General features: G+C 43.6%; 3 protein-coding genes and 1 pseudogene across 3 annotated transcripts in view; 3 read left to right on the top strand and 1 right to left on the bottom strand.

Moving 5' to 3' along the window:
• LOC141121752 (uncharacterized) overlaps window positions 1–21,160 on the top strand; it is a 617,570-nt gene that overhangs the window by 222,290 nt on the left and 374,120 nt on the right. The gene's annotated exons all lie outside the window — the stretch shown is intronic.
• The window catches only part of LOC141121739 (uncharacterized), a 473,317-nt pseudogene that overhangs the window by 130,722 nt on the left and 321,435 nt on the right, over window positions 1–21,160 (bottom strand).
• Window positions 1–21,160, top strand: part of LOC141121742 (uncharacterized) — a 286,488-nt gene that overhangs the window by 108,858 nt on the left and 156,470 nt on the right. The gene's annotated exons all lie outside the window — the stretch shown is intronic.
• Window positions 13,556–19,563, top strand: LOC141121766 (uncharacterized). The gene is made up of 3 exons (XM_073611485.1): window positions 13,556–13,562; window positions 13,651–14,175; window positions 19,439–19,563. Exons 1-3 carry the CDS (start codon window positions 13,556–13,558, stop codon window positions 19,561–19,563), a joined length of 657 nt encoding a protein of 218 aa, XP_073467586.1.

The raw sequence follows: 21,160 nt of genomic DNA, 5'->3' as shown, positions 1-21,160 counted from the left end.
TTTGCCTGGAAAATACAAAAAAAGTTATACTTACTCCCTGGATCTGCCGCGTCTGGCTGTTCTTCCTCATCCCCAGCAGCCTCTACAGGGCAGGTCTCCTCCACCTCCTGCTCATCCTCAGTAGCTGTTGATTAATGATAGAAAAGAACATTACAATCTGCAGCGTACAACAATCTCACACATTAGTACAAGAACATTGAAACGTGTAGCAATAACTCTCGGTGGAGCTGCTGGTTTAAGCGGGCTGTTACCTTCACTCTCCTTCCCTCTGTTTCACCGTCACCGGGTCTAGTGTTCCGTTGAGTTTACCTCTGGACGATACAGGCACCAACACTTAAGTACGTTTTCAATGCTTTATTGAACAATTAACGAAGGAAGTAGCAGGAAAGAGGCAGAAGGGAAACTGCAGGGAAGCTCAAATACCTTTCTGTAGGATTCTTGACAAATGTCCTTTAGAGTTGAATATTACAGTAGAATGCACTCCCCTTGTGGGACACACTCTTTGCTCGTCTGGATAGGCCTCTCTCACTTGCCTAGCAGCCAGTACGTAGCACGAACAAAAGTCTCTGCCACAGACTTTCTTGGGATAAACCTGTACGATCCTCTGCCACAGGATATATTGTTTTTTTGCGGTGAATGTCAGTCACAGTGCTTGAACCTTTAAGCCAGACCCGGCAACACTATGCTGTAAAGTTACTTTAGGATACGTCCTCCAACTGAGTCACCAGGCCCCTCTCCAGACCAGCACTTTGCATGATCCTTCCATGACGGGTCCTCCCCTGGGATCTCCTCGGTTGTCCAGCTTCTTCACTCTGGATAGACAGCTCAGGACCATTCCTCAGCTGCTGTGGTAGGCCCCAGACAAGCTTCTGGACCCACCCATGCGCCGCAGCGATGCGGGCCTCCGGAACGGAGGACCATGAGGTAGCACTCTAATGCATACCTGTCGGCCAGGAGGGCCAGCAGGTGGCTGTAAAACGACCCTAAAACATGGCGTCTGTCAAATAAAAACCCTCTCCCAGAATCCCACTCGGAGGACCACCTCCACCGAGTTGTCTCCGGGACAGAAGAGCACCCATACGCTTTGACACGTTGCCTTTCCAACACTAGCAGATAGTAACAATGACACCCACCGTCTCAGTATGGAAACACACGCAACGTCAGCCAAGCTGGAACAGAGGCAAATCTAACTTCCCTTAACAAGCAATTTACTAAATTTACCTATCAGATGGTAGATCGCAAATCTACCAGCACTACATACTCCCCCACTACAGTAGACGTTGTCCCCAACGTCTGTCCAAAAACAATGACGATAACTCCCAAGCCTGGGAGTAGATATTTGAGCTTTTCAATAACTTGGATAGACAAAGAAGAAAGAAAGACAGTGAAAAGACATTATAAGACTTACATCTACAAAACATTATGTTCACGTCCATAAACAAAACCATCCTATGACTGTACATAACCTCACTATCTATCTAGCTGAAAAGCCTCCCAGCTTGATAAGAGATCCAATAGTTCCTGAAAAATGAAAACATATTAAACACACACACATACTGTACAATATCAGGAGCAAAGCCTCATCTTTTTTTTTTTTTTTAAATGAGCCTCTCTTCCTTTTACCTATATATCAAAATAATCTTAAGGAGTCCATCCCTGTATAATAATTTCTTCAAATGAAGGAAATCCAGCTAGCAAAAAGAAGTCCTTGGATTTGAAACACTGGACAGAATATGCAGATCTTGACCATGAAAATCTCTTTATACTGACACTAACTGACTATTTAACTTCAAAGTTCTTTTGTCCATAATCACCAATAAAACCGGGGATCTGGCAAGGTCAGTGTCTTTCCCAGTTTATCCACTGTGGTAATGAAATAGACAACGTCATCTTTTCCGGGCCTGCAAATGACCACTTTGTCAGCATAGATGTGCCGACCGAAGTTCCAGTGCATAAAACATCCACTAAAATGTTCATCCATTTTAACAGAACATCCAGTCTTTCGGAAAGGCTTAGGCACAGACAAATAGTCCCAAACAGCTTCACTGTACCAAAGTTCCCGGTTAAGTTCAATCACTTGCATTATGTCCTGGGGCACATAGGGGAATTCCAAACCATACTCCGCAGCCATACGCTTGTTTAACATTCTCTGCAAAAGTGCAAGTTTGGGCAAAGATCTGTCTTTCCCCATACCAGAAGGTACACAGGAATCCAATGATTTGCTCACCATAGACCCAGCCGGTGTCTGTAGTGAACTAGCAACTTTCGATAAAGTCTCAGTAACAGTACTGTGTGGCTCCACACAGGGTGACGTCTTCCCAGAACTCAGGGCTGTCCATTCAGGGAAAGTTATAGCAGAGGCGACATCTTCGCCTTGTGACATAGTCTCAAATAGGTCATCATCACCGGAAAGATCCGACATGGATTCTATTTCCGAATCTCCCAACTCTTCCGCTGGCAGATATTTATTTACAGTCTCAGATACATTCCCCATCAGTGGCTTACCCATTCCTGACATGGACTTTGGTAGCTCCAGTTCAGGTAACCTCTGAGGTAGGCCTCGATCACGGCCGCGGGAAGCCTTCACATACTTCACTTTCCTTTGAACAGGTACAACAGGAATAGTTGTAATGGACGCAGAAATCAAAGTAATGTCCCCTGACGGCAACAGCAGCGTCTCTCTCCGGAACATTCTCAGTAACAACAGGCAAAGTGGTGGCCTGACGTTCTCTCTCTGTAGTAGTAGCAGCTTCTACTGTGGTGATACCTGTTGCCCAATCCATCCGATAAGCACGGGGCGACGTGGTAGGTTGCTCTACCACAAACAAGTACTCTCCACATTGCAGACATGGGCCAAACGACGAAGATGCACGGCCAGTCCTAAACATCGATGGTAGATCATGCCCAGTCCCTCAATATCTCCTGAGGTATACAGAACAAACCTCCCCTGCGGCTTCAAACGAACTCCAGTATCCGTAAGCAGGGTTCCGGTCAGCACAATATTCAACACAGTGTTTGCAGGGAACATTCTCAGTCCCATAATTGACTGCATCGCCGGAAAAGACATAGCCACACTCTGATCTTCTCAGCACGATCACGAGGCTTCTCCTCTTTTCTGGCGCCAAACACATACACGCGTCCCACACAGTATCAAGTAGGGTAGGCTCCACCTACTTGTTCCTCTGATCACGTAGCTCCCGGGCTTTCACTGGCGCCCACTGCCTACGCACTCAGAAATAAAGTCCTGCAGCTTTAACCCCTTCTCTTCCTGCGAAATTTTGACAAAGTCCAGCTCTCACCGTAAACTCCCGGTGAAACACTTCTCTGGGTTGCGAGAATTGACGGTCAACAAATCCCGGACGACGCCCCCACATGTAGCAATAACTCTCGGTGGAGCTGCTGGTTTAAGCAGGCTGTTACCTTCACTCTCCTTCCCTCTGTTTCACCGTCACCGGGTCTAGTGTTCCGTTGAGTTTACCTCTGGACGATACAGGCACCAACACTTAAGTACGTTTTCAATGCTTTATTGAACAATTACCGAAGGAAGTAGCAGGAAAGAGGCAGAAGGGAAACTGCAGGGAAGCTCAAATACCTTTCTGTAGGATTCTTGACAAATGTCCTTTAGAGTTGAATATTACAGTAGAATGCGCTCCCCTTGTGGGACACACTCTTTGCTCGTCTGGATAGGCCTCTCTCACTTGCCTAGCAGCCAGTACGTAGCACGAACAAAAGTCTCTGCCACAGACTTTCTTGGGATAAACCTGTACGATCCTCTGCCACAGGATGTATTGGTTTTTTATGGTGAATGTCAGTCACAGTGCTTGAACCTTTAAGCCAGACCCGGCAACACTATGCTGTAAAGTTACTTCAGGATACGTCCTCCAACCGAGTCACCAGGCCCCTCTCCAGACCAGCACTTTGCATGATCCTTCCATGACGGGTCCTCCCCTGGGATCTCCTTGGTTGTCCAGCTTCTTCACTCTGGATAGACAGCTCAGGACCATTCCTCGGCTGCTGTGGTAGGCCCCAGACAAGCTTCTGGGCCCACCCATGCGCCGCAGCGACGTGGGCCTACGGAACGAAGGACCACAAGGCAGCACTCTAACGCAAACCCGTCGGCCAGGAGGGCCAGCAGGTGGCTGTAAAATGACCCTAAAACATGGCGTCTGTCCCATAAATACCCTCTCCCAGAATCCCACTCGGAGGACCAACTCCACTGAGTTGTCTCTGGGACAGAAGAGCACCCATACGCTTTGACAGGTTGCCTTTCCAACAATAGCCAATAGTAACAACGACACCCACCGGCTCAGTATGGAAACACACGCAACTTCAGCCAAGCTGGAACAGAGGCAAATCTAACTTCCCTTAACAAGCAATTTACTAAATTTACCTATCAGATGGTAGATCGCAAATCTACCAGCGCTACACATGTATGATCACTCAGCAGATACCAGCAAGATTATACTAACTTACATGTGGGGGTTGCTGCCTCAGCCTCCTCCTCCTGAGTCTCCCCCTCTGACTGGATGACACCTATTTATAAAGGAGAAATGATAAACGTTACAATGTTAAAGCTTCAAATTACTATAACTAAATATACCGTAGTATATATATATAAAATTAATTATCCATTAGCATGCAATACAGAGTAGGTCACTAACGTTTATCTACAAGGCAGGGAAATGCATTCACCATTTAGAAAAAATCATAAAAAAAAAAACAAATATGAGGCACTTACCTGTCCTGGTTCCAGCGGCGCCGGCGAGTGCTAGGTGCACCGCCACTGATCAGGCGCCTCACTTCAGAGCGGCGACGTTCTGTCAGATTACATAAGTTACGCAAGCGCTTGCGTTACCTGACAGAGCGTCGCAGAGGCTCTACCTGTCACTGCTTGAGCGAGAAGCAATGACACTGGAATCGACAATGGAAGGCTGGACAAATGGAAAAGGAACCACTGTATTAGTATCACTACTACAGTACTTACTGCGCGTTGATGACGTGGAGGACTCCTGCTCCTTCGCCCTCTGCCTCCGGCGGCGCTGGGCCTGGATACGATCTTTAAATAAAATCAAACACATCATGGTAAATGACTATGTCGCGTCACATGCTTGACTAAAAAAATGTCCTGCACACATTGCAAACAATGCAATGCTGACACCAACCTTGATGAGCCAGCAGCTGGGTGATCTCATACTCCCCTACACCCGCTAGGAGCTCCTTCTCATAGGGGAGGAGAGGCACCTGCTTCCCTCTGCGCCCCCCCCAACTGCCTGCGCTTACGCGCTATGGAACTGCAAAACAAAAAGAGAAGAGAAACGTGTTTCACAATTAAACTACAATTGTAAACTGAAAATGACATCAACACATGAAACACGTGTAGAATGAACCCGTAGAATGAAACACTGCAAATGGAATTTTTGGATTAGGCACATTTTTTCATGTAGCACAAGGTTTGCACATTTATTTATTAACCTAATTTATTGTAAGAAAAATGTATGCTTTTTTTGGTGCACAATAAAATATAAAAGACAGGATTGGGATTGTGCCGAGTAAATGTCCATTGTTCACTCCAGTCCACCTTTCTAATTATTATTACGCGCTTGTGTGAACTGTGTATAGTGTAAAATTTCTTTTCTTGTTTCTTTTGCAAAGCATTAACCCACTTGTGGATGTGGACCCCCCCATAGTAACTAAACATATGGCGGGTCCGCAAGCTGGTTAAGTCCAGCCACCGTAACACTTTTTTTTATATATATATTTAACTCTTTTTATTTTTCAATAACAAAAAATGTAAAACCCATCGGTGATCTAATGCCACCAATAAAAGCTCCATATGTGGTGGGAGAATAGCATAAATTTAATTTGGGTAGTACATCGCAGGAGCGAGAAGTTTAAAGCTGCAACGCGCTAAATAGCAGAATATGGCCTGGTCAGAAAGGGGGCGTAACCTACAGGTGGTCAGGTCAAGTGGAACTTAGAAGCACTTACTGCTCAGTTTAGTGATAACTAAGAACAAATAATGGCCATGGAAATATTCTTCTTAAAATGATTGTGGCGATAATGATATTTAACATGTGCAACTTCAAACTATGCTTTCATGTGTAGGCTAGGCACACCTATGCGCAAATTTGGTTTTTCACAGGAGGGAGGATGATTTGAAAATTATTTATTCCTTTTTAAAAAAAAAAATTTCACTTAACTTTACTGACACCACATGTGATAGCAGTGATATATGTTTATGTGTGTGTGTGTGTGGGGGGGGGGGACTTGTTTTTGGGCATAATTTGTAATTTCATTTTTAACTACTTGCTGACCAGCCCACGCTGATATATATCGGCAGAATGGTACGGTTGCGCAAAGTAACGTGACATCAAGGCCCGCGGACTCGATGTCCGCCGCGTGCCGGCGATCGTGTCATGGAGCTGAAGAACACAGCATCTCCCTGTTCTGCCTAGTGACAGGAGAGTGATCTTCTTCTCCCTGTCATCGGGAGCAGTGATCAGTGTTGTGTCACTGGTAGCCCATCCCCCCACAGTTAAAATCACTCCCTAGGACACACTTAACACCTTCAGCGCCCCCTAGTGGTTAACCCCTTCCCTGCCAGCGTCATTTTTTACACAGTAAAATCAGTGCATTTTTTGAGCTTTGATCATTGTATAAATGACAATGGTCCCAAAATGGCATCAAAATTGTCCGATGTGTCCGCCATAATGTCGCAGTCACAATAAAAATCGCTGATCGCCCCCATTACTAGTAAAAAAAATTATTAATAAAAATGCCGTAAAACTATCCCTATTTTGTAGACGCTATAACTTTTGCGCAACCAATCAATAAATGCTTATTGCAATTTTTGTTACCAAAAATATGTAGAAGAATACATATCAGCCTAAACTGAGGAAAAAATTTGTTTTTTTTTATATTTTTTGGGGATACTTATATAGCAAAAAGTAAATAAAAACCGCACAGGTGATTAAATACCACCAAAAGAAAGCTCTATTTGTGGGAATAAAAGGACGTCAATTTTGTTTGGGAGCCATGTCACATGACCGCGCAATTATCAGTTAAAGCGACGCAGTGTCGACTAGCACAAAGTGGCACGGTCATTTGGCAGCCAAATCCTCCGGGGCTGAAGTGGTTAAAATGTAAAAAAAAAATAATAATCAGACACGTTACTTGCCGTTTTATGCCGCTGAATTTCTTGCGACAGGCAGTCGGGTCATGCCGATGGCGATAGGTCTCCTCAACCCTTCTGGAGATCTCCTCCCACTTCCACTCCTGAGTGGTTTCCCTGGAGCGGGGGCCACACAGCTGCATCCAGCAAGGAAGTGTTTCCCTTACAAGGACCCTAGACTCAATGTGAGTCCACGTAAGGTTACGCTTCCTGCTGGTTGCAGCTTGTGTCCCCCTCCTGTGCCCATTTTTGGATGCTGGTGTTGGGGATGTTGCTGCTGCTGCTGCCTCCATAGAAGGCCCAGGAACGTCCTCCTCCATGTCTTCATTATGAGTTGCTGCCATATCTGAGACTGACACAGACACAGCGTCGGATTTTGCGCCCGCCATTGCACTTGCGATTGGGAAACGAATGTGAAAGTTGGCTGACTGCTGGGGCAGAGTAGACCAATGATCATGAACGATGAAGATTCGACAAAGAAACAAAAAACATACAAAAGTGAATCTTTGGCTTATGGTGTCTGTCGAAAGTTAGAAGATTCAACGGAGCAGCTAAACAAACTGTACGACGCTGCAATCTTACATTTCCGGTCAAATGCATCCGCCCATAGGCTATAGAAAAATTCTAATGTTGGTTGACTAGTAAAATAATTAATAAATATAATTATTAATTTATTACTAGTCATACAACATTAGAATTCTATTACAGCTAGCTTGTAGCGGAAAATTTGACCGGAAATGTACGATTGCACCGTCATACAGTTTAGCTGCTCCGTCTAATCTTCTTTGAACATTCGACAGACACCATAAGCCTTCAATGACAGATTCAACCTTAATTAATTTCAATTTTCGGACGAATGCAAGTTTTTAACGAAAAAGGAAACAAAGAAAAACGAATTTCGGGAGTAACTAAATAAATGTATTTTTCGGATGAAAACGAAATTCCGAAACAAAATATTTCAGTGTGCACATGTCTAATGCCCACTTGCACCCCAAGGGCGATGCTAATTGCTGCCGTAGTGCCACTAGCGCTGCGCCTATTTGCCCCCGCTAAATGACTATCACACCGGGGACAGTACAACAGCGCCCCTTTACATTCTGCACCTAGCCCCAGGGCAGTGCCCCACCTGCCTCCCCCCATCCTATGCCACTGGTCACATAGCCACCGGGTAGGGGAGGGGTAGAGGATGAGGCACAGCCGCACAGGCACTCACAAACATCAGATGCCCTCTCTCTTTCCAATGGAGATAGGTAAGCCAGCGATTGTGGCTGCACCCTAAGCGACTGCCTAGTTTTGCCTAGCGGTAGCGTCAGCCCTGGGTGCACCCCATACACCCGCCCAGAATCGGCCCTGCAGCCGGGATATTGCACAGCACTTGCGGGTGTCAGGGAGCCACAGCCGAAATGCTGGAGAGTTACGATGTCTGTTGGATCTCACCAGTCAGGAGACTTTTCTGTCATCCTACATGGTCTCTTCTGAGGATTCTTCTGTCCTTCCAAACAAATGTATGAAATCACCGATGCATAGCTCCCAACTGTTCCTGATTTCGAGGGACTGTCCCTGATTTGGAGCAATGTCCCTCTGTCCCTCTTTCCTCCTCATTTGTCCCTCATTTTGGTCTGATCTTTATAGTTGTATATAAAATTCACTTTTTATCTTTCAAAAATGGTTTCCCAGTGCTAAACCTTTCATCTAATTTCTAAATTGCTGCATTTGTAAATTTTAACAGCCAGTGTAAGGGAATAGTAGTGGTAAAAAAGCACTTGTGGGTTTAACCAATCATTGTTTTTGTATGATTCTCCTTTAAGGGGGCATGGCAGGGGGTGTGTCCGATGCCTACATACTTATAATAATAGGTGTCCTTCGTTCCCATCTCAAAAAGTTGAGACGTATGTCGATGAGTCCTCCTTCTATGTGATCTAGAAGATCTTGAATCACAATGCCTTTATGTCTCAAGTGGATGACTCAGTCTATATATTTTTATATTGTTTTACAGCTTTTTTTCACATTTAATTATTTTATTTATATAAGCATATACGAGGAAGTGTTCTTACTTGGAGAGATCTCCACCACCATTCCAATGTAAACATTACATCCTTGCAGTTTATGTTTAACATGTTCATTATATATATTTATGCTTTTTGATATATTTTTGCATTTTCTTCACCAAAAAGTTCAATTTCGGGAGTTATGTTTTTAACTTTGCCTTGTTATTCAGGAATGGTTATTATATGTTTCTTGGGGCTGCAGTTCCTCTGAACTCCACAAGATGGTGATCAGGGCAATAACTTCCCCGCAGGATGTGTAAACCTTGCAAAAAGATCTGAACAAATTAATGAGGTGGGCGACTACATGACAAATGAGGTTCAATGTAGAAAAATGTAAACTAATGCATTTGGATGGCAAAAATATAAATGCAATCTATACACTGGGGTGACAACCTCTGGTTGGAAAAAGACCTGGGGGTCCTAGTAGATGATAGGTTCAGCAATGGCATGCAATGCCAAGCTGCTGCTAACAAAGCAAACAGAATATTGGCATGCATTAAAAAGGGGATCAACTCCAGAGATAAAACGATAATTCTCCTGCTCTACATAACTCTGGTCCAGCCGCACCTGGAGTATGCTGTCCAGTTCTGGGCACCAGTCCTCAGGAAGGATGTACTGGAAATGGAGTGGGTAAAAAGAAAGCCAACAAAGCTAATAAAGGGTCTGGAGGATATTAGTTATGAGGAAAGGCTGCGAGCATTGAACTTATTCTCTCTGGAGAAGAGACACTTGAGAGGGGATAAGATTTCAGGATACAAATACCGTACTGGTGACCCCACAATAGGGATACAACTTTTTCGCAGAAGAGAGTTTAACAAGATTCGTGGCCACTCATTAAAATTAGAAGAAAAGAGGTTTAACCTTAAACTATGTAGAGGGTTCTTTACTGTAAGAGCGGCAAGGATGTGGAATTCCCTTCCACAAGTGGTGGTCTCAGTGGGGAGCATTGATAGCTTCAAGAAACTATTAGATAAGCACCTGAATAACCACAACATACAGGGATATACAATGTAATACTAACACATAAACACACATAGGTTGGACTTGTGTCTTTTTTCAACCTCACCTACTATGTAACTATGTATCCAGTAACAGACAAGGGATGTGTCTGTCAGTGAATGGGAGGTGGTTTTCAGACACTTAGCAGAGGCTATTTCTAGCACTAAAGCACCTGACAACCGCCCCAGTGTGAAACATCAAAGATGATAATATTGATATTAAAGAAGAGTATAAAGAGGAGGAGGAGGAGTATGGAGTGATGGAGGAGTTTTCAGAAGGACACAAGGATATTATGGAGCCACCTAATACCAGGAACCCACCAGAGAGATGTCCCCGTCCTCTGTATTCCCAGGACTCCAAACAGGAAGGTCACACCATCCCTCACTTTTACAAGGTTGGTGGGACGGAGCTTATAAAACACACTTATAGAGACAATGTGTAGATTTTTTATGTGATGTCACAATATTAAAGCTTATATCTTACAGATGATATTCTCTCTCATTTTCTTGATTTAGAGTGGAGATCCAATCGATATAGAATTTGAGGTTAAATCAGAAGAAGAAGAGAGGTGTGTGAGGGATGATCAGCAGTCTATGGAGGAGGATGGAATAACAGGGACATTTATAGAGGAGGACACTCCTACAGAGATCAGCACAGGTGGGTCATTAACACTAAATACATTCCTCCACCCATACTGCTCACTGTTTGGTCCAGAGTAGGGTGGGGACTGGGTGACATCAGCCTGTAATACCCTGGTCACTTTCCTGAGCTGTGTTCCCCGTCCTGTATTCCTGTATTTCTCTTGGATAATCTTTTTTCTCTGTGCTGCAGACACAATTTATGTATCTAGACTGGATTTATGGAGATTCTGGGGTTCAGATGGCAGTACAATGTTCATTTTCACCATAGAATTTACTATACCTAGGCACCTGGGGTATGTGTTTTGGGTCTTCTGGCAATATCTCTAACAGAACAATTCTCCCAGGATTACTTGTTCTGTTGTCTGCTGGCTGTGCCGGGTGGAGGGATGTCTGTATAGTCTCAAACCCAAGTCACTGAGTGCAGTCTCAGGAGATGGGAGGCAGCGGTGTGGGACCTCTCTAGTAAACATTTAAGCTTCCACTGATTACTGAATACCAATATTTTGAGTCCTGACCATTACACTGTATAATTTATATTGTACATTACATACTCATGACCCATGCACTATATACTCTATGTTGTACATTACATCGGTTGGACTTGATGGACTTGTGTCTTTTTTCAACCTCACCTACTATGTAACTATGTAACATCATTCTGATACTATATAGTCCTCTCTGTTGTATCTTATACAATATGTTGTACATTGCATAGTCCTGACTTCTGCTCTCTCCCCTCTACCCACTGCTATATATACACATAATATGTATTCTCTTTTGTTACACCCATTTTCTACCAACTGGACATTTTATACCTGATAATTTGATTGGAGCACAGAATTTTACATGTTGATAATAATAAGATAACGAATAAAAGGGGGGACGGGTTTCCGCGCTCACGGATCAAAGGTTTGCAGCCTCCCCTTACACTTACCCCTATGGGGGTGAGGTTACTTGTAAATGAGATTATAGATAGGGGTAGGTGGCGCTACCTTTAGCAGGGTACCTTAAAAAATATAACATAAATATACAAATAAATAAGTAATATGTACTCATATGTGTAAAGCAAGAGTCACTCAAGACCATTGGTTAATGAGTGTGAGTGTGCATCTCTTAAATAGTGAACCGTGCTAATATGCCAATCTCATATCATACCTATAGATATATAAAGTGTAGTTAACCATCAAAATGTGAATAATATATATCAATGTAATAAATAAACCATTCAATAAACACCACAATCTGTAACATAGAAGGGAATCAGTCCAATAGGAATCCCCCCTCGGGAAGCAATGTGGTGTCCAATCTCCAAGTAGCATTAATCAACACGTGCAGTTAGTGATATCCCATAACCCAGATCCTGTGTTGATCCACTTTCCCATCCACAGCCAAACAAATGGACGGGAACCACAAGTGTATCAAAAAATAAATGGTATAAGGGTGAAAAGTCTAAAACATCTGAAGATATATTCTAAGTAGTCCCAGCTTAGGCAAAAAATGCAAAGATACAAAAAACAGTAGTGCAGAAAATGGTGAAAAAATAAGGCAAAAATAATGCATCAAATTCCAGCATAGGCAAAAAGTCTGTGATTAGTGACTTTCGTGAAGACAGCGGTTCATATCCAGTGACTTGCGGTGCTCCCCCTCAAAGATCCCCACTCACCAGCTCCCTACACCCCTGCAGGGGTAATAGGCATGTAGTACCAGGCAACAGTATGGTGTTTTGGGTCCCCAGGTGCTCCCGCTCCAGCTGTGATGTATCCGTCAGTTCATCCTCATAAGGAAGAAACAGGGCTCCATAGTGTGATACGTTTTTAAATTAATTTATTAAGCTATCATCAAAACAGCACATAAAAAAATTAAAGAAATATAAAATAAACTAAATAAAAATCCGGGCTCCTATTAGGAAAGCCAGATAGTCACACTGCGTGTAAACAAGTTTGTATGGAGAGAGCTAGTGGTAATAGGACCATCAGCTGAGCGGCGTGCGCCTCAGCTGCGTTCCACACTCTCTCCTACTTCCGCGTGTGACGTTAGTGCGTAGCTCCGCCTTACGCGTTTCGTCATCGACGTGATGCCTTTGACAACGTCGATGACGAAACGTGAGGACATCACACAGTATAGTCCAGGAGAAAACCCGACTACCTCAAATGTCCATCCGGCACCACACAGTGTAGATGGACCATCGTATACCTCTTATCCTGAGGAACCTCAGACTGTGAGGGACGGTGCCGTCCTTCCAACAGATAAGGGGTTTTCCTGTACTAAGTGCTGGAAGTGTTTCCATTTTAAATATGATCCTAATGTGCATAAAAGGACTCACACAGGGGAGAAGCCGTATTCTTGTCCCGAATGTGGGAAATGTTTTTCACAGATGTCCAATCTTTATAAACATCAGCGATCTCAGACGGGGGAGAAGCCGTATTCCTGTCCTGAGTGCGGGAAATGCTTTTCACAAAAGTCACATCTTTATGGACATCAGAGGTCTCACTCGGGTGAGAAGCCATATTCCTGCCCTGAGTGCGGGAAATGTTTCCATTCTAAATCCAAACTGAATGTGCATAAGAGGTCTCACACTGGGGAGAAGCCATATTCCTGTCCTGAGTGCGGGAAATGTTTTTCAGTAAAGTCCAATTTTTACACACATTAGAGATCTCACACAGGGGGGAGCCATATTCCTGTCCTGAGTGTGGAAAATGCTTTGTGCTAAAGTTACAATTTTTCACACATCAGAGTTCTCATAATGGGAATAGTCCAGGAGAAAACCCGGCTACCTCAAATTTCCATCCAGCACCACACAGTGCAGATGGACCATCGTATTCCTCTTATCCTGAGGAACCTCAGACTGTGAGGGACGGTGCCAACCTTCCAACAGAGAAGAGCTTTTCCTGTACTGAGTGCGGGAAGTGTTTCCATTATAAATCCAATCTTAATAGGCATATAAGATCTCACACTGGGGAGAAGCCATATTCCTGTCCTGAGTGCAGGAAATGTTTTTCAGATAAGTCCAATCTTTACACACATCAGCGATCTCACACGGGGGAGAAGCCGTATTCCTGTCCAGAGTGCGGGAAATGTTTTTCAATGAAGTCCCATCTTTACACACATCAGAGATCTCACACAGGAGAGAAGCTTTATTCCTGCCATGAGTGCGGGAAATGTTTTTCACGGAATTCCAATCTTTACAGACATCAGAGGTCTCACACGGGGGAGAAGCCATATTCCTGTCCTGAGTGCAGGAAATGTTTTACACATAAGTCCCACCTTTCCACACATCAGAGATCTCACATGGGGAGAAGTTGTTTTCCTGACCTGAGTGAGGGAATTGTTCCTCACTGAAGTCCTGTCTTCCTGTACATCAGGGATCCCACACATTAGTATTTTATTAGTGCCTTGAGTGTGGGAAATGTCTTCTATATGAATGTTGCTGGACATCACAGCTCTCATGTGGGGAAGAAGCACACCCTGATATACACCTCAGATATACTCCATGGCTGATCTTCATCATGTAAGAAACAGTTCATAAGGAGATCAGAGATCACAAAAGACATGGATGAAGTGTTGTACCGTGTTGGCCATTGATAGCAGTAGAAAAATAAAAATGGAGTCATTACCTCTCATTGGCTGAGTACATTTTGTGGTGTAAGATTTCACAAACACTTAGAGGTCATTAAATTAAAAAAAAGTTGAATGAATCTGAGTGGCATTCACCCGGCTGTGATGAATATTGGATGTATTTTATTTCATACACTGATTTTCTTGGCTCCATCTAGTGGCCATAACGTGGTATTGTGCTATTTTTTTTTAGGTATTTCAGGAAAAATACCCCATTATGGTCAGTAGATGGAGCTGATGGTCATAGGAAATCACTGAGTTCTGGTTAGTAGAGCCCTTAATTTTCATTTGTCAGGCATGGTTTGATTGTAATATCTGAGATTGGACTCATGCACTTTTGAGTTAAGTAGACACTGAAGGATAAAAGTACAATGGACTGCATTGGCAACCAGCTTCTGATGCAGACGACAGAGATGGGTGAAAGCGGTCAGGCCAGCGCGGCCCATCTCTGGACTTTATGCCTTTGACCCATATATGGTTCTACACACTTTACAAGACTGCTGTTTTCAAAGACAAGGGAGGACCTTCCCCCGGGACCCTGGACCTGTGGACTTGATGACAAGCTGAGAAGTACAGTATAAATACATTTACCATTCTTTGGAAAGGACTATTACTTTCTGGAAAGGATTACCTCTTCACATTGCTCATTCATTTGGGGTGTGAGAGCGAGTCCTCATAGGGACTCTGATTGGTACAGTGAGAGGGAGGCCAAGGAGGACCATGTTCTTCTGGTTTTAGTGAGCCACACATCACTTTATTGGACCCCCATATTCATTACTATTCCACTTGTACATCTCCTCCTGACCACTGTTACCCAGCAACGCTCCCCTATTTCTTTACACCTACCTTCCAGATCAATACAATCATCTACTTGTCCACCTTTTTCCAATGCAGATTAGAAGAACCATTCATATCATCTCATAGCTTCCACTTTGTGCTTTGACTTTATCCATCCTCCCTTTTTGGTTATCAGTTCAAGACTTGGGTCACTCTTCATAGATCGCTTAGACCTGGGGATATTATCCCAGCTGTATTACAGCATTTTTACAACTCCTGCAACTTGGGTGGAATTGCACCACCTGTCCAGAGATGTCCTTTTGTTTTTATAGCTTTAATGCTGATGTATGCATGATGTTTTTTAATGTCTTTCTTATCTTTGACACCAATAAATCTTTTTTGCTAATCATGTTTGTATGGTGAGTGAAGTTCCATAGATATGTGCTACCACAGGCTTGGTTGAGCTATTACAGGTTTTTATTTCAAGTTTGCCATTTAATCTTCATACCGTGAGCTCCCATCCTCTCCATTTCCCTCTTTTTTCATTTTGTCATTTTTACTCTAATGTTTTTGAGGTCATTCAATCCCAATATATTAGTATTGTTTCACCTTTTTTGATATACTAATTAGGTAGGCGGCACGCTGAGGGTCCGGCGTGTATTTTTAGTGTATCATAAAAGTTGTAACAGTAAAGCAATGTCAGAGCCAGCAAGGACTCTGACCCTAGCGCTCAGAATGGATAGAATATTTCAATGTCCTACTAGCTGCTATTATAGAATAAAATAAAAAAGTCGTTATAGCATCTATCCTAATAAGTGCTGTTAATATTTTTCTTTTTCTAAGAAAATATATCCATTTTTATATCATAAAAGTTATTTAAACAAACACTATTAAAGAGGAAGTAAACCCTGATGGGTTTACTTCTTTGTTTCCCTGCAAAGGTAAAGCATAATGGGCTACTATGCATTGCATACTAACCCATTATGTGTCACTTACCTGACACAGGGGCCTGCGATGTCACCGCTGTCCCCTCTTCCATGAAGAGTCCATCTTCCTTCCGGGTATCGCTGCTCCGGAGCTGTGAGTGGCTGGAGCAGCGATGACGTCACTCCGGCGCATGCGCACGGGAGCCGTCAGTGTTAGCCTTCACTAAAGGCATGCTCAGTGTGCTTGCGCCGGTGTCTGTGTCGCGCATGCACCGTAGACATCGGTGCCCCTTTTTAGGAAAATATCTTAACAGTGTAGGTTAAGGAGATATTTCTTGCACCTACAGGTAAGCCTTAATCTGGGCTTACCTGTAGATTAAAGTGGTCTGTAAGGGTTTACAATCACTTTAAACCAGCCACTGATTTAAAATGGGAAATACTTCATTTGGCCTGTAGATGGCGCTAAGTATCAAAGAAATTAGCCCCATCTAATAGTAAATATGGTACTTTCCATTTTAAATCAATGGGAACCATTCAAACAGCTCGGCAAAAAGTCAATCAACGTTTGTTCTCCCCATCCCATTCACACAGAAGGAATGTACATGCACTTTCCATGGATGGATAGCTATGCAAATGTTTTATGAATAGACCCCTAAATCAGTTGTGTCACTAGGGGTGGTGCCACCCGGTGCGGAAAAAATTGGTGTCATCCCCCCCGACCAACTATAGTCCCCCCTCAGTACAGACCCCCCTCCACTAAGCACAGACCCCTCTCTCTCAGTATAGACCCCCCCACTAAGTACAGACCCCCTCCCCCAGTATGAGCGCCCTCGTAACGCCCCATAATGCACTGCGAGATCAGGGTGCCTTTGGCCAATCATGGCTCAGGGGGACTAGGTCCACGCCCCACACTATATAAGGCCGCCTACACGGCCCCGTGTAGTGTGTTGTTGGTGTGGATGCAGACATAGCTCGATTTAGATTAGGCAGGTAATTCAGTTAGTGGCAGTGTATTTGGTAGATATATATATATATATATATATATATATATATATATATATGTCAGTCTAGTGTATGTGTGTATATATATATATATATATATATATATATATATATATATATATATATATATACCCTGTTTCCCCAAAAATAAGACCTAGCGTGATTGTCGGTGATGGCTGCAATATAAGCCCTACCCCCCAAATAAGCCCTATTTAAAGTCCTTGTAGGTCTTATTTTCAGGGTAGGGCTTATTTTCGGGGAAACAGGGTAGGGCTTATTTGGGGGGGTAGGGCTTATATTGCAGCCATCACCGACAATCACGCTAGGTCTTATTTTCGGGGAAACAGGGTATATACATACATATATATATATATATATATATATATATATATATATATATATATATATACAGTCAATCTAGTATATATGTATATACATACATGTATACATATATATGCTCTGCATCCAATCAGTGTAGCCTAGATCTACATTCTACAGTGCATACCGTGGGGTACTATTTCTAATCTACTTCAGGCGGTGTATTTGATATATATATCTATATATATAGATAGATATATATATCTATATATATAGATATATATATACACACAGACAGTCTAGTATATATATACTCTATATATTCTACAGTGCATTCCGTGGTACTATTTCTAATCTACTTCATCTACTTCTACTTCACCGTACAGTAGACATGTGCACACTGAAATATTTTGTTTCGGAATTTCGTTTTTGTCGTTTTGAAAAATAAATTTATTTAGTTACTCCCGAAATTCATTTTTAATTATTTCGTTTTTCGTTAAAAATTGCATTCGTCCGAAAATCCAAATTAATTAAGGTCGAATCTGTCATTGAAGGCTTATGGTGTCTGTCGAATGTTCAAAGAAGATTCGACGGAGCAGCTTAACTGTACTTGTACATTTCCGGTCAAATTTTCTGCCTACAAGCTAGCTGTAGTAGAATTCTAATGTTGTATGACTAGTAATAATAATAAAACTATTAATTATTTTACTAGTCAACCAACATTAGAATTTTTCTATAGCCTATGGGCGGATGCATTTGACTGGAAATGTACGATTGCAGCGTCGTACAGTTTAGCTGCTCCGTCGAATTTTCTTAGAACTTTCGACAGACACCGTAAGCCAAAGATTCAGCGTTTGTATGTTTTTCGTTGCTTTGTCGAATCTTAATCGTCCATGTTGAATGGTCTACTCTACCCCAACAGTCAGCCAACTTTCACATTCGTTTCTCAATCTCCAAGTGCAATGGCGGGCGCAGCATTCGACTTTGTTTTAGATATTGATATGGCATTATAATATAGAATCTATAATAATAAATCCCCCCCCCCCCCACAACACTGGCAGCCTCTGAGGCTATCACAACACTAGCAACACTAGTATCACTATCAAGTTCACAACACTAACACAATAGCAGCAGATTATTCTGAAAAAGTTAAGTTGAACTGTAGCTTGCTTCACTATTGTTCTGCTGCTGTGCTTATGCTTAATTGCTAAATAATTCAGGTTCTCTGACAAACGGAGAAGCTAAGATTGACTGTCTTCTGAAATGATTCAGTGTGTGTGTCTCTCTCTGCTAGCAAATCGTAAGTGAAAGTAAATTGGCTGTACGTGTGTACTTAGTTCTAGCTATTTTAATGCCCCTCCTCTTTGGTTACAATCAGCCAATATCATTCATCATCATCATTATTTTTATTTGATTTCCCCCACCCAATTCCAGTAGAAATCTTTTCTCTCTATGTCGAATCATTTTTCTTTATGTCGAATCTTTTCTCTCTATGTCGAATCTTTTTTCTTTATGTCGAATCTTTTCTCTCTATGAAGAATAATCTTGGACTAAAAGAGTTAAGGTTAGGCACATTCGACCACAGGTTCGATAGACACAGATTGTTATTGTCAGCGTCATGTTGAATGTCCTATCTATATCGAACTGTTGTCGCAACGAAAATGAAAATAAAGCATTTGTTTATGTTGGATCTTTCGGTTTTCGTATCCTGCACTTTCGTTATCGTTTGTTAAAACGATAACGAAAATACCTGAAATTCAGACGAAAATGAATGCACACGTCTACCGTACAGTACGCTGTTTTGCGCAGCCGGGCTGCCCTACCGCAGTATATGTGCAGTGGGTGGTCTGGAAGCAATTAAAGTACCCCACTTTTTTGGAAGAACCCTAACATGCGCCCCCTAGCATGTGGTTCACATCACTTCTTGTCTGTATTCCATAGAGATTTCCTGTCTGTATTTCATAGAGACTTCCTGTCTGTATTCCATAGAGACCTCCTGTCTGGGTACAAGTGGGATAACCACCTTGTGGAGGAACTGCAGCCCTGAGAAACATCTCGTACTGTGAACACAGCCTTCCCATTGTTGCCAAGTGTTCCGGGATGATGAAGAACAGTCCCAGGATTTAGTCTATTGTCCTATCATGTCCTCATCTCACAGGTTCCAGGACTCAGAGTGCAGAGTGTCAGTGAGATGATGATGGCTGGAACACTCTCTGAGTTCCATCACCAGGCTCTGCACTTATAGCAGACTGTGGGAAGCAGTGATCTCCTTTCTGACAGTGATAGTAGAACTCCAACATCAGCAGAGAGGCAGCGGGAGTGTGTGATCGGGTAAGTACCACCACTGACCACCAATGCTGGGCTGGAGTTATGCAGCGTATACACGACCAGACTTTCTGGGAAACTAGGTCCGATGGTCTTCCCGACGGACTTCCGGCCACATTAGTGGAAAAACCCTGTGTTCCTGGAACCGATCTCTCAGCCGTCTTGTAGTCCTTCCCACATATTGCATGTTACAAATCGCACATGTGATTAAATAAACTATATTAATAGTATTGCAGTTGGAGAAGGACCCAATGTTGTATATTTTGTGGTTAACAGAAGAGCTGAAGGTGTTACCACCCTGGATGTGACTGCAGCAGTTGCATCCCGCTGCACCGCATCTGTAGTTACTCGAATGCTGCGTACACACGAGCAGACTTTGCAGCAGAATTGGTCCGACGGTCTTTCCGGCGGACTTTCCGCCGGACTTTCTGAACGGACAGACTTGCCTACACATGACCGGACTTTCTGGCAGACTAGGTTTGCCGGCCTTCCCGACGGAGTTACAACGGACTTTCCGAATGAATGGACCTGCCCACACACGGAAAAGTCCGTTCATTTTGAACGTGACTCGGGTACGACAGGACTAGAAAAGGAAGTCAATCTCGCCGCTTGGCGAGATTGACACCTTGCAAGCCCCGTCGCGGGGCATACCAGGCCCTTAGGTCTGGTATGGATTGCAAGGGGAGCCCCCTACGCCGAAAAGACGGCATGGGGTCCCCCCCAAAATCCATACCAGACCCTTATCCGAGCACGCAGCCTGGCCGGTCAGGAAAGGGGGTGGGGTCGAGCGAGCGGCCCCCGCCACCCCAAAGCACTTTGTCCCCATGTTGATGAGGACAAGGGCCTCTTCCTGACAACCCTGGCTGTTGGTTGTCGGGGTCTGCGGGCGGGGGGCTTATCGGAATCCCGGAGCCCCCTTTAATAAGGGGGCCCCCAGATCCCGGCCCCCCACCCTATGTGAACGAGTATGGGGTACATGGTACCCCTACCCATTCACCTGGGGGAAAATGTTTCAATAAAAAAACACTACACAGGTTTTTAAAGTAATTTATTAGACAGCTCCGGGGGTCTTCTTCCGACTTCGGGGGTCTTCTTCCGACTTCGGGGGTCCGTCCGGCCTCTTCTCCCAGCGTCCGGTTGGTTCTTCTCCGCTCTCGCTGGCCTCTTCTCCTGGTGTTTGACCTCTTCTCCCGGTGTTCCAGTTCTTCTGCCGGCTCCTCCGCTATCTCCTGCTGCTCTTTTGCTAGCGGTGGCCCAGACTTCTGCCTTCTGCCTTCTTGTCTTCTTCCGTCTTCTCTTCTTCCGATGTTGACACGACGCTCTCTCCAGCTGTAATGC

The sequence above is a fragment of the Aquarana catesbeiana genome, unplaced genomic scaffold (assembly GCF_042186555.1).
Source record: "Aquarana catesbeiana isolate 2022-GZ unplaced genomic scaffold, ASM4218655v1 unanchor229, whole genome shotgun sequence".
Lineage (NCBI taxonomy): Eukaryota > Metazoa > Chordata > Amphibia > Anura > Ranidae > Aquarana > Aquarana catesbeiana.
Note: the sequence above shows the minus strand (reverse complement) of the source record. Positions and strands in the feature narration are given on the sequence as shown.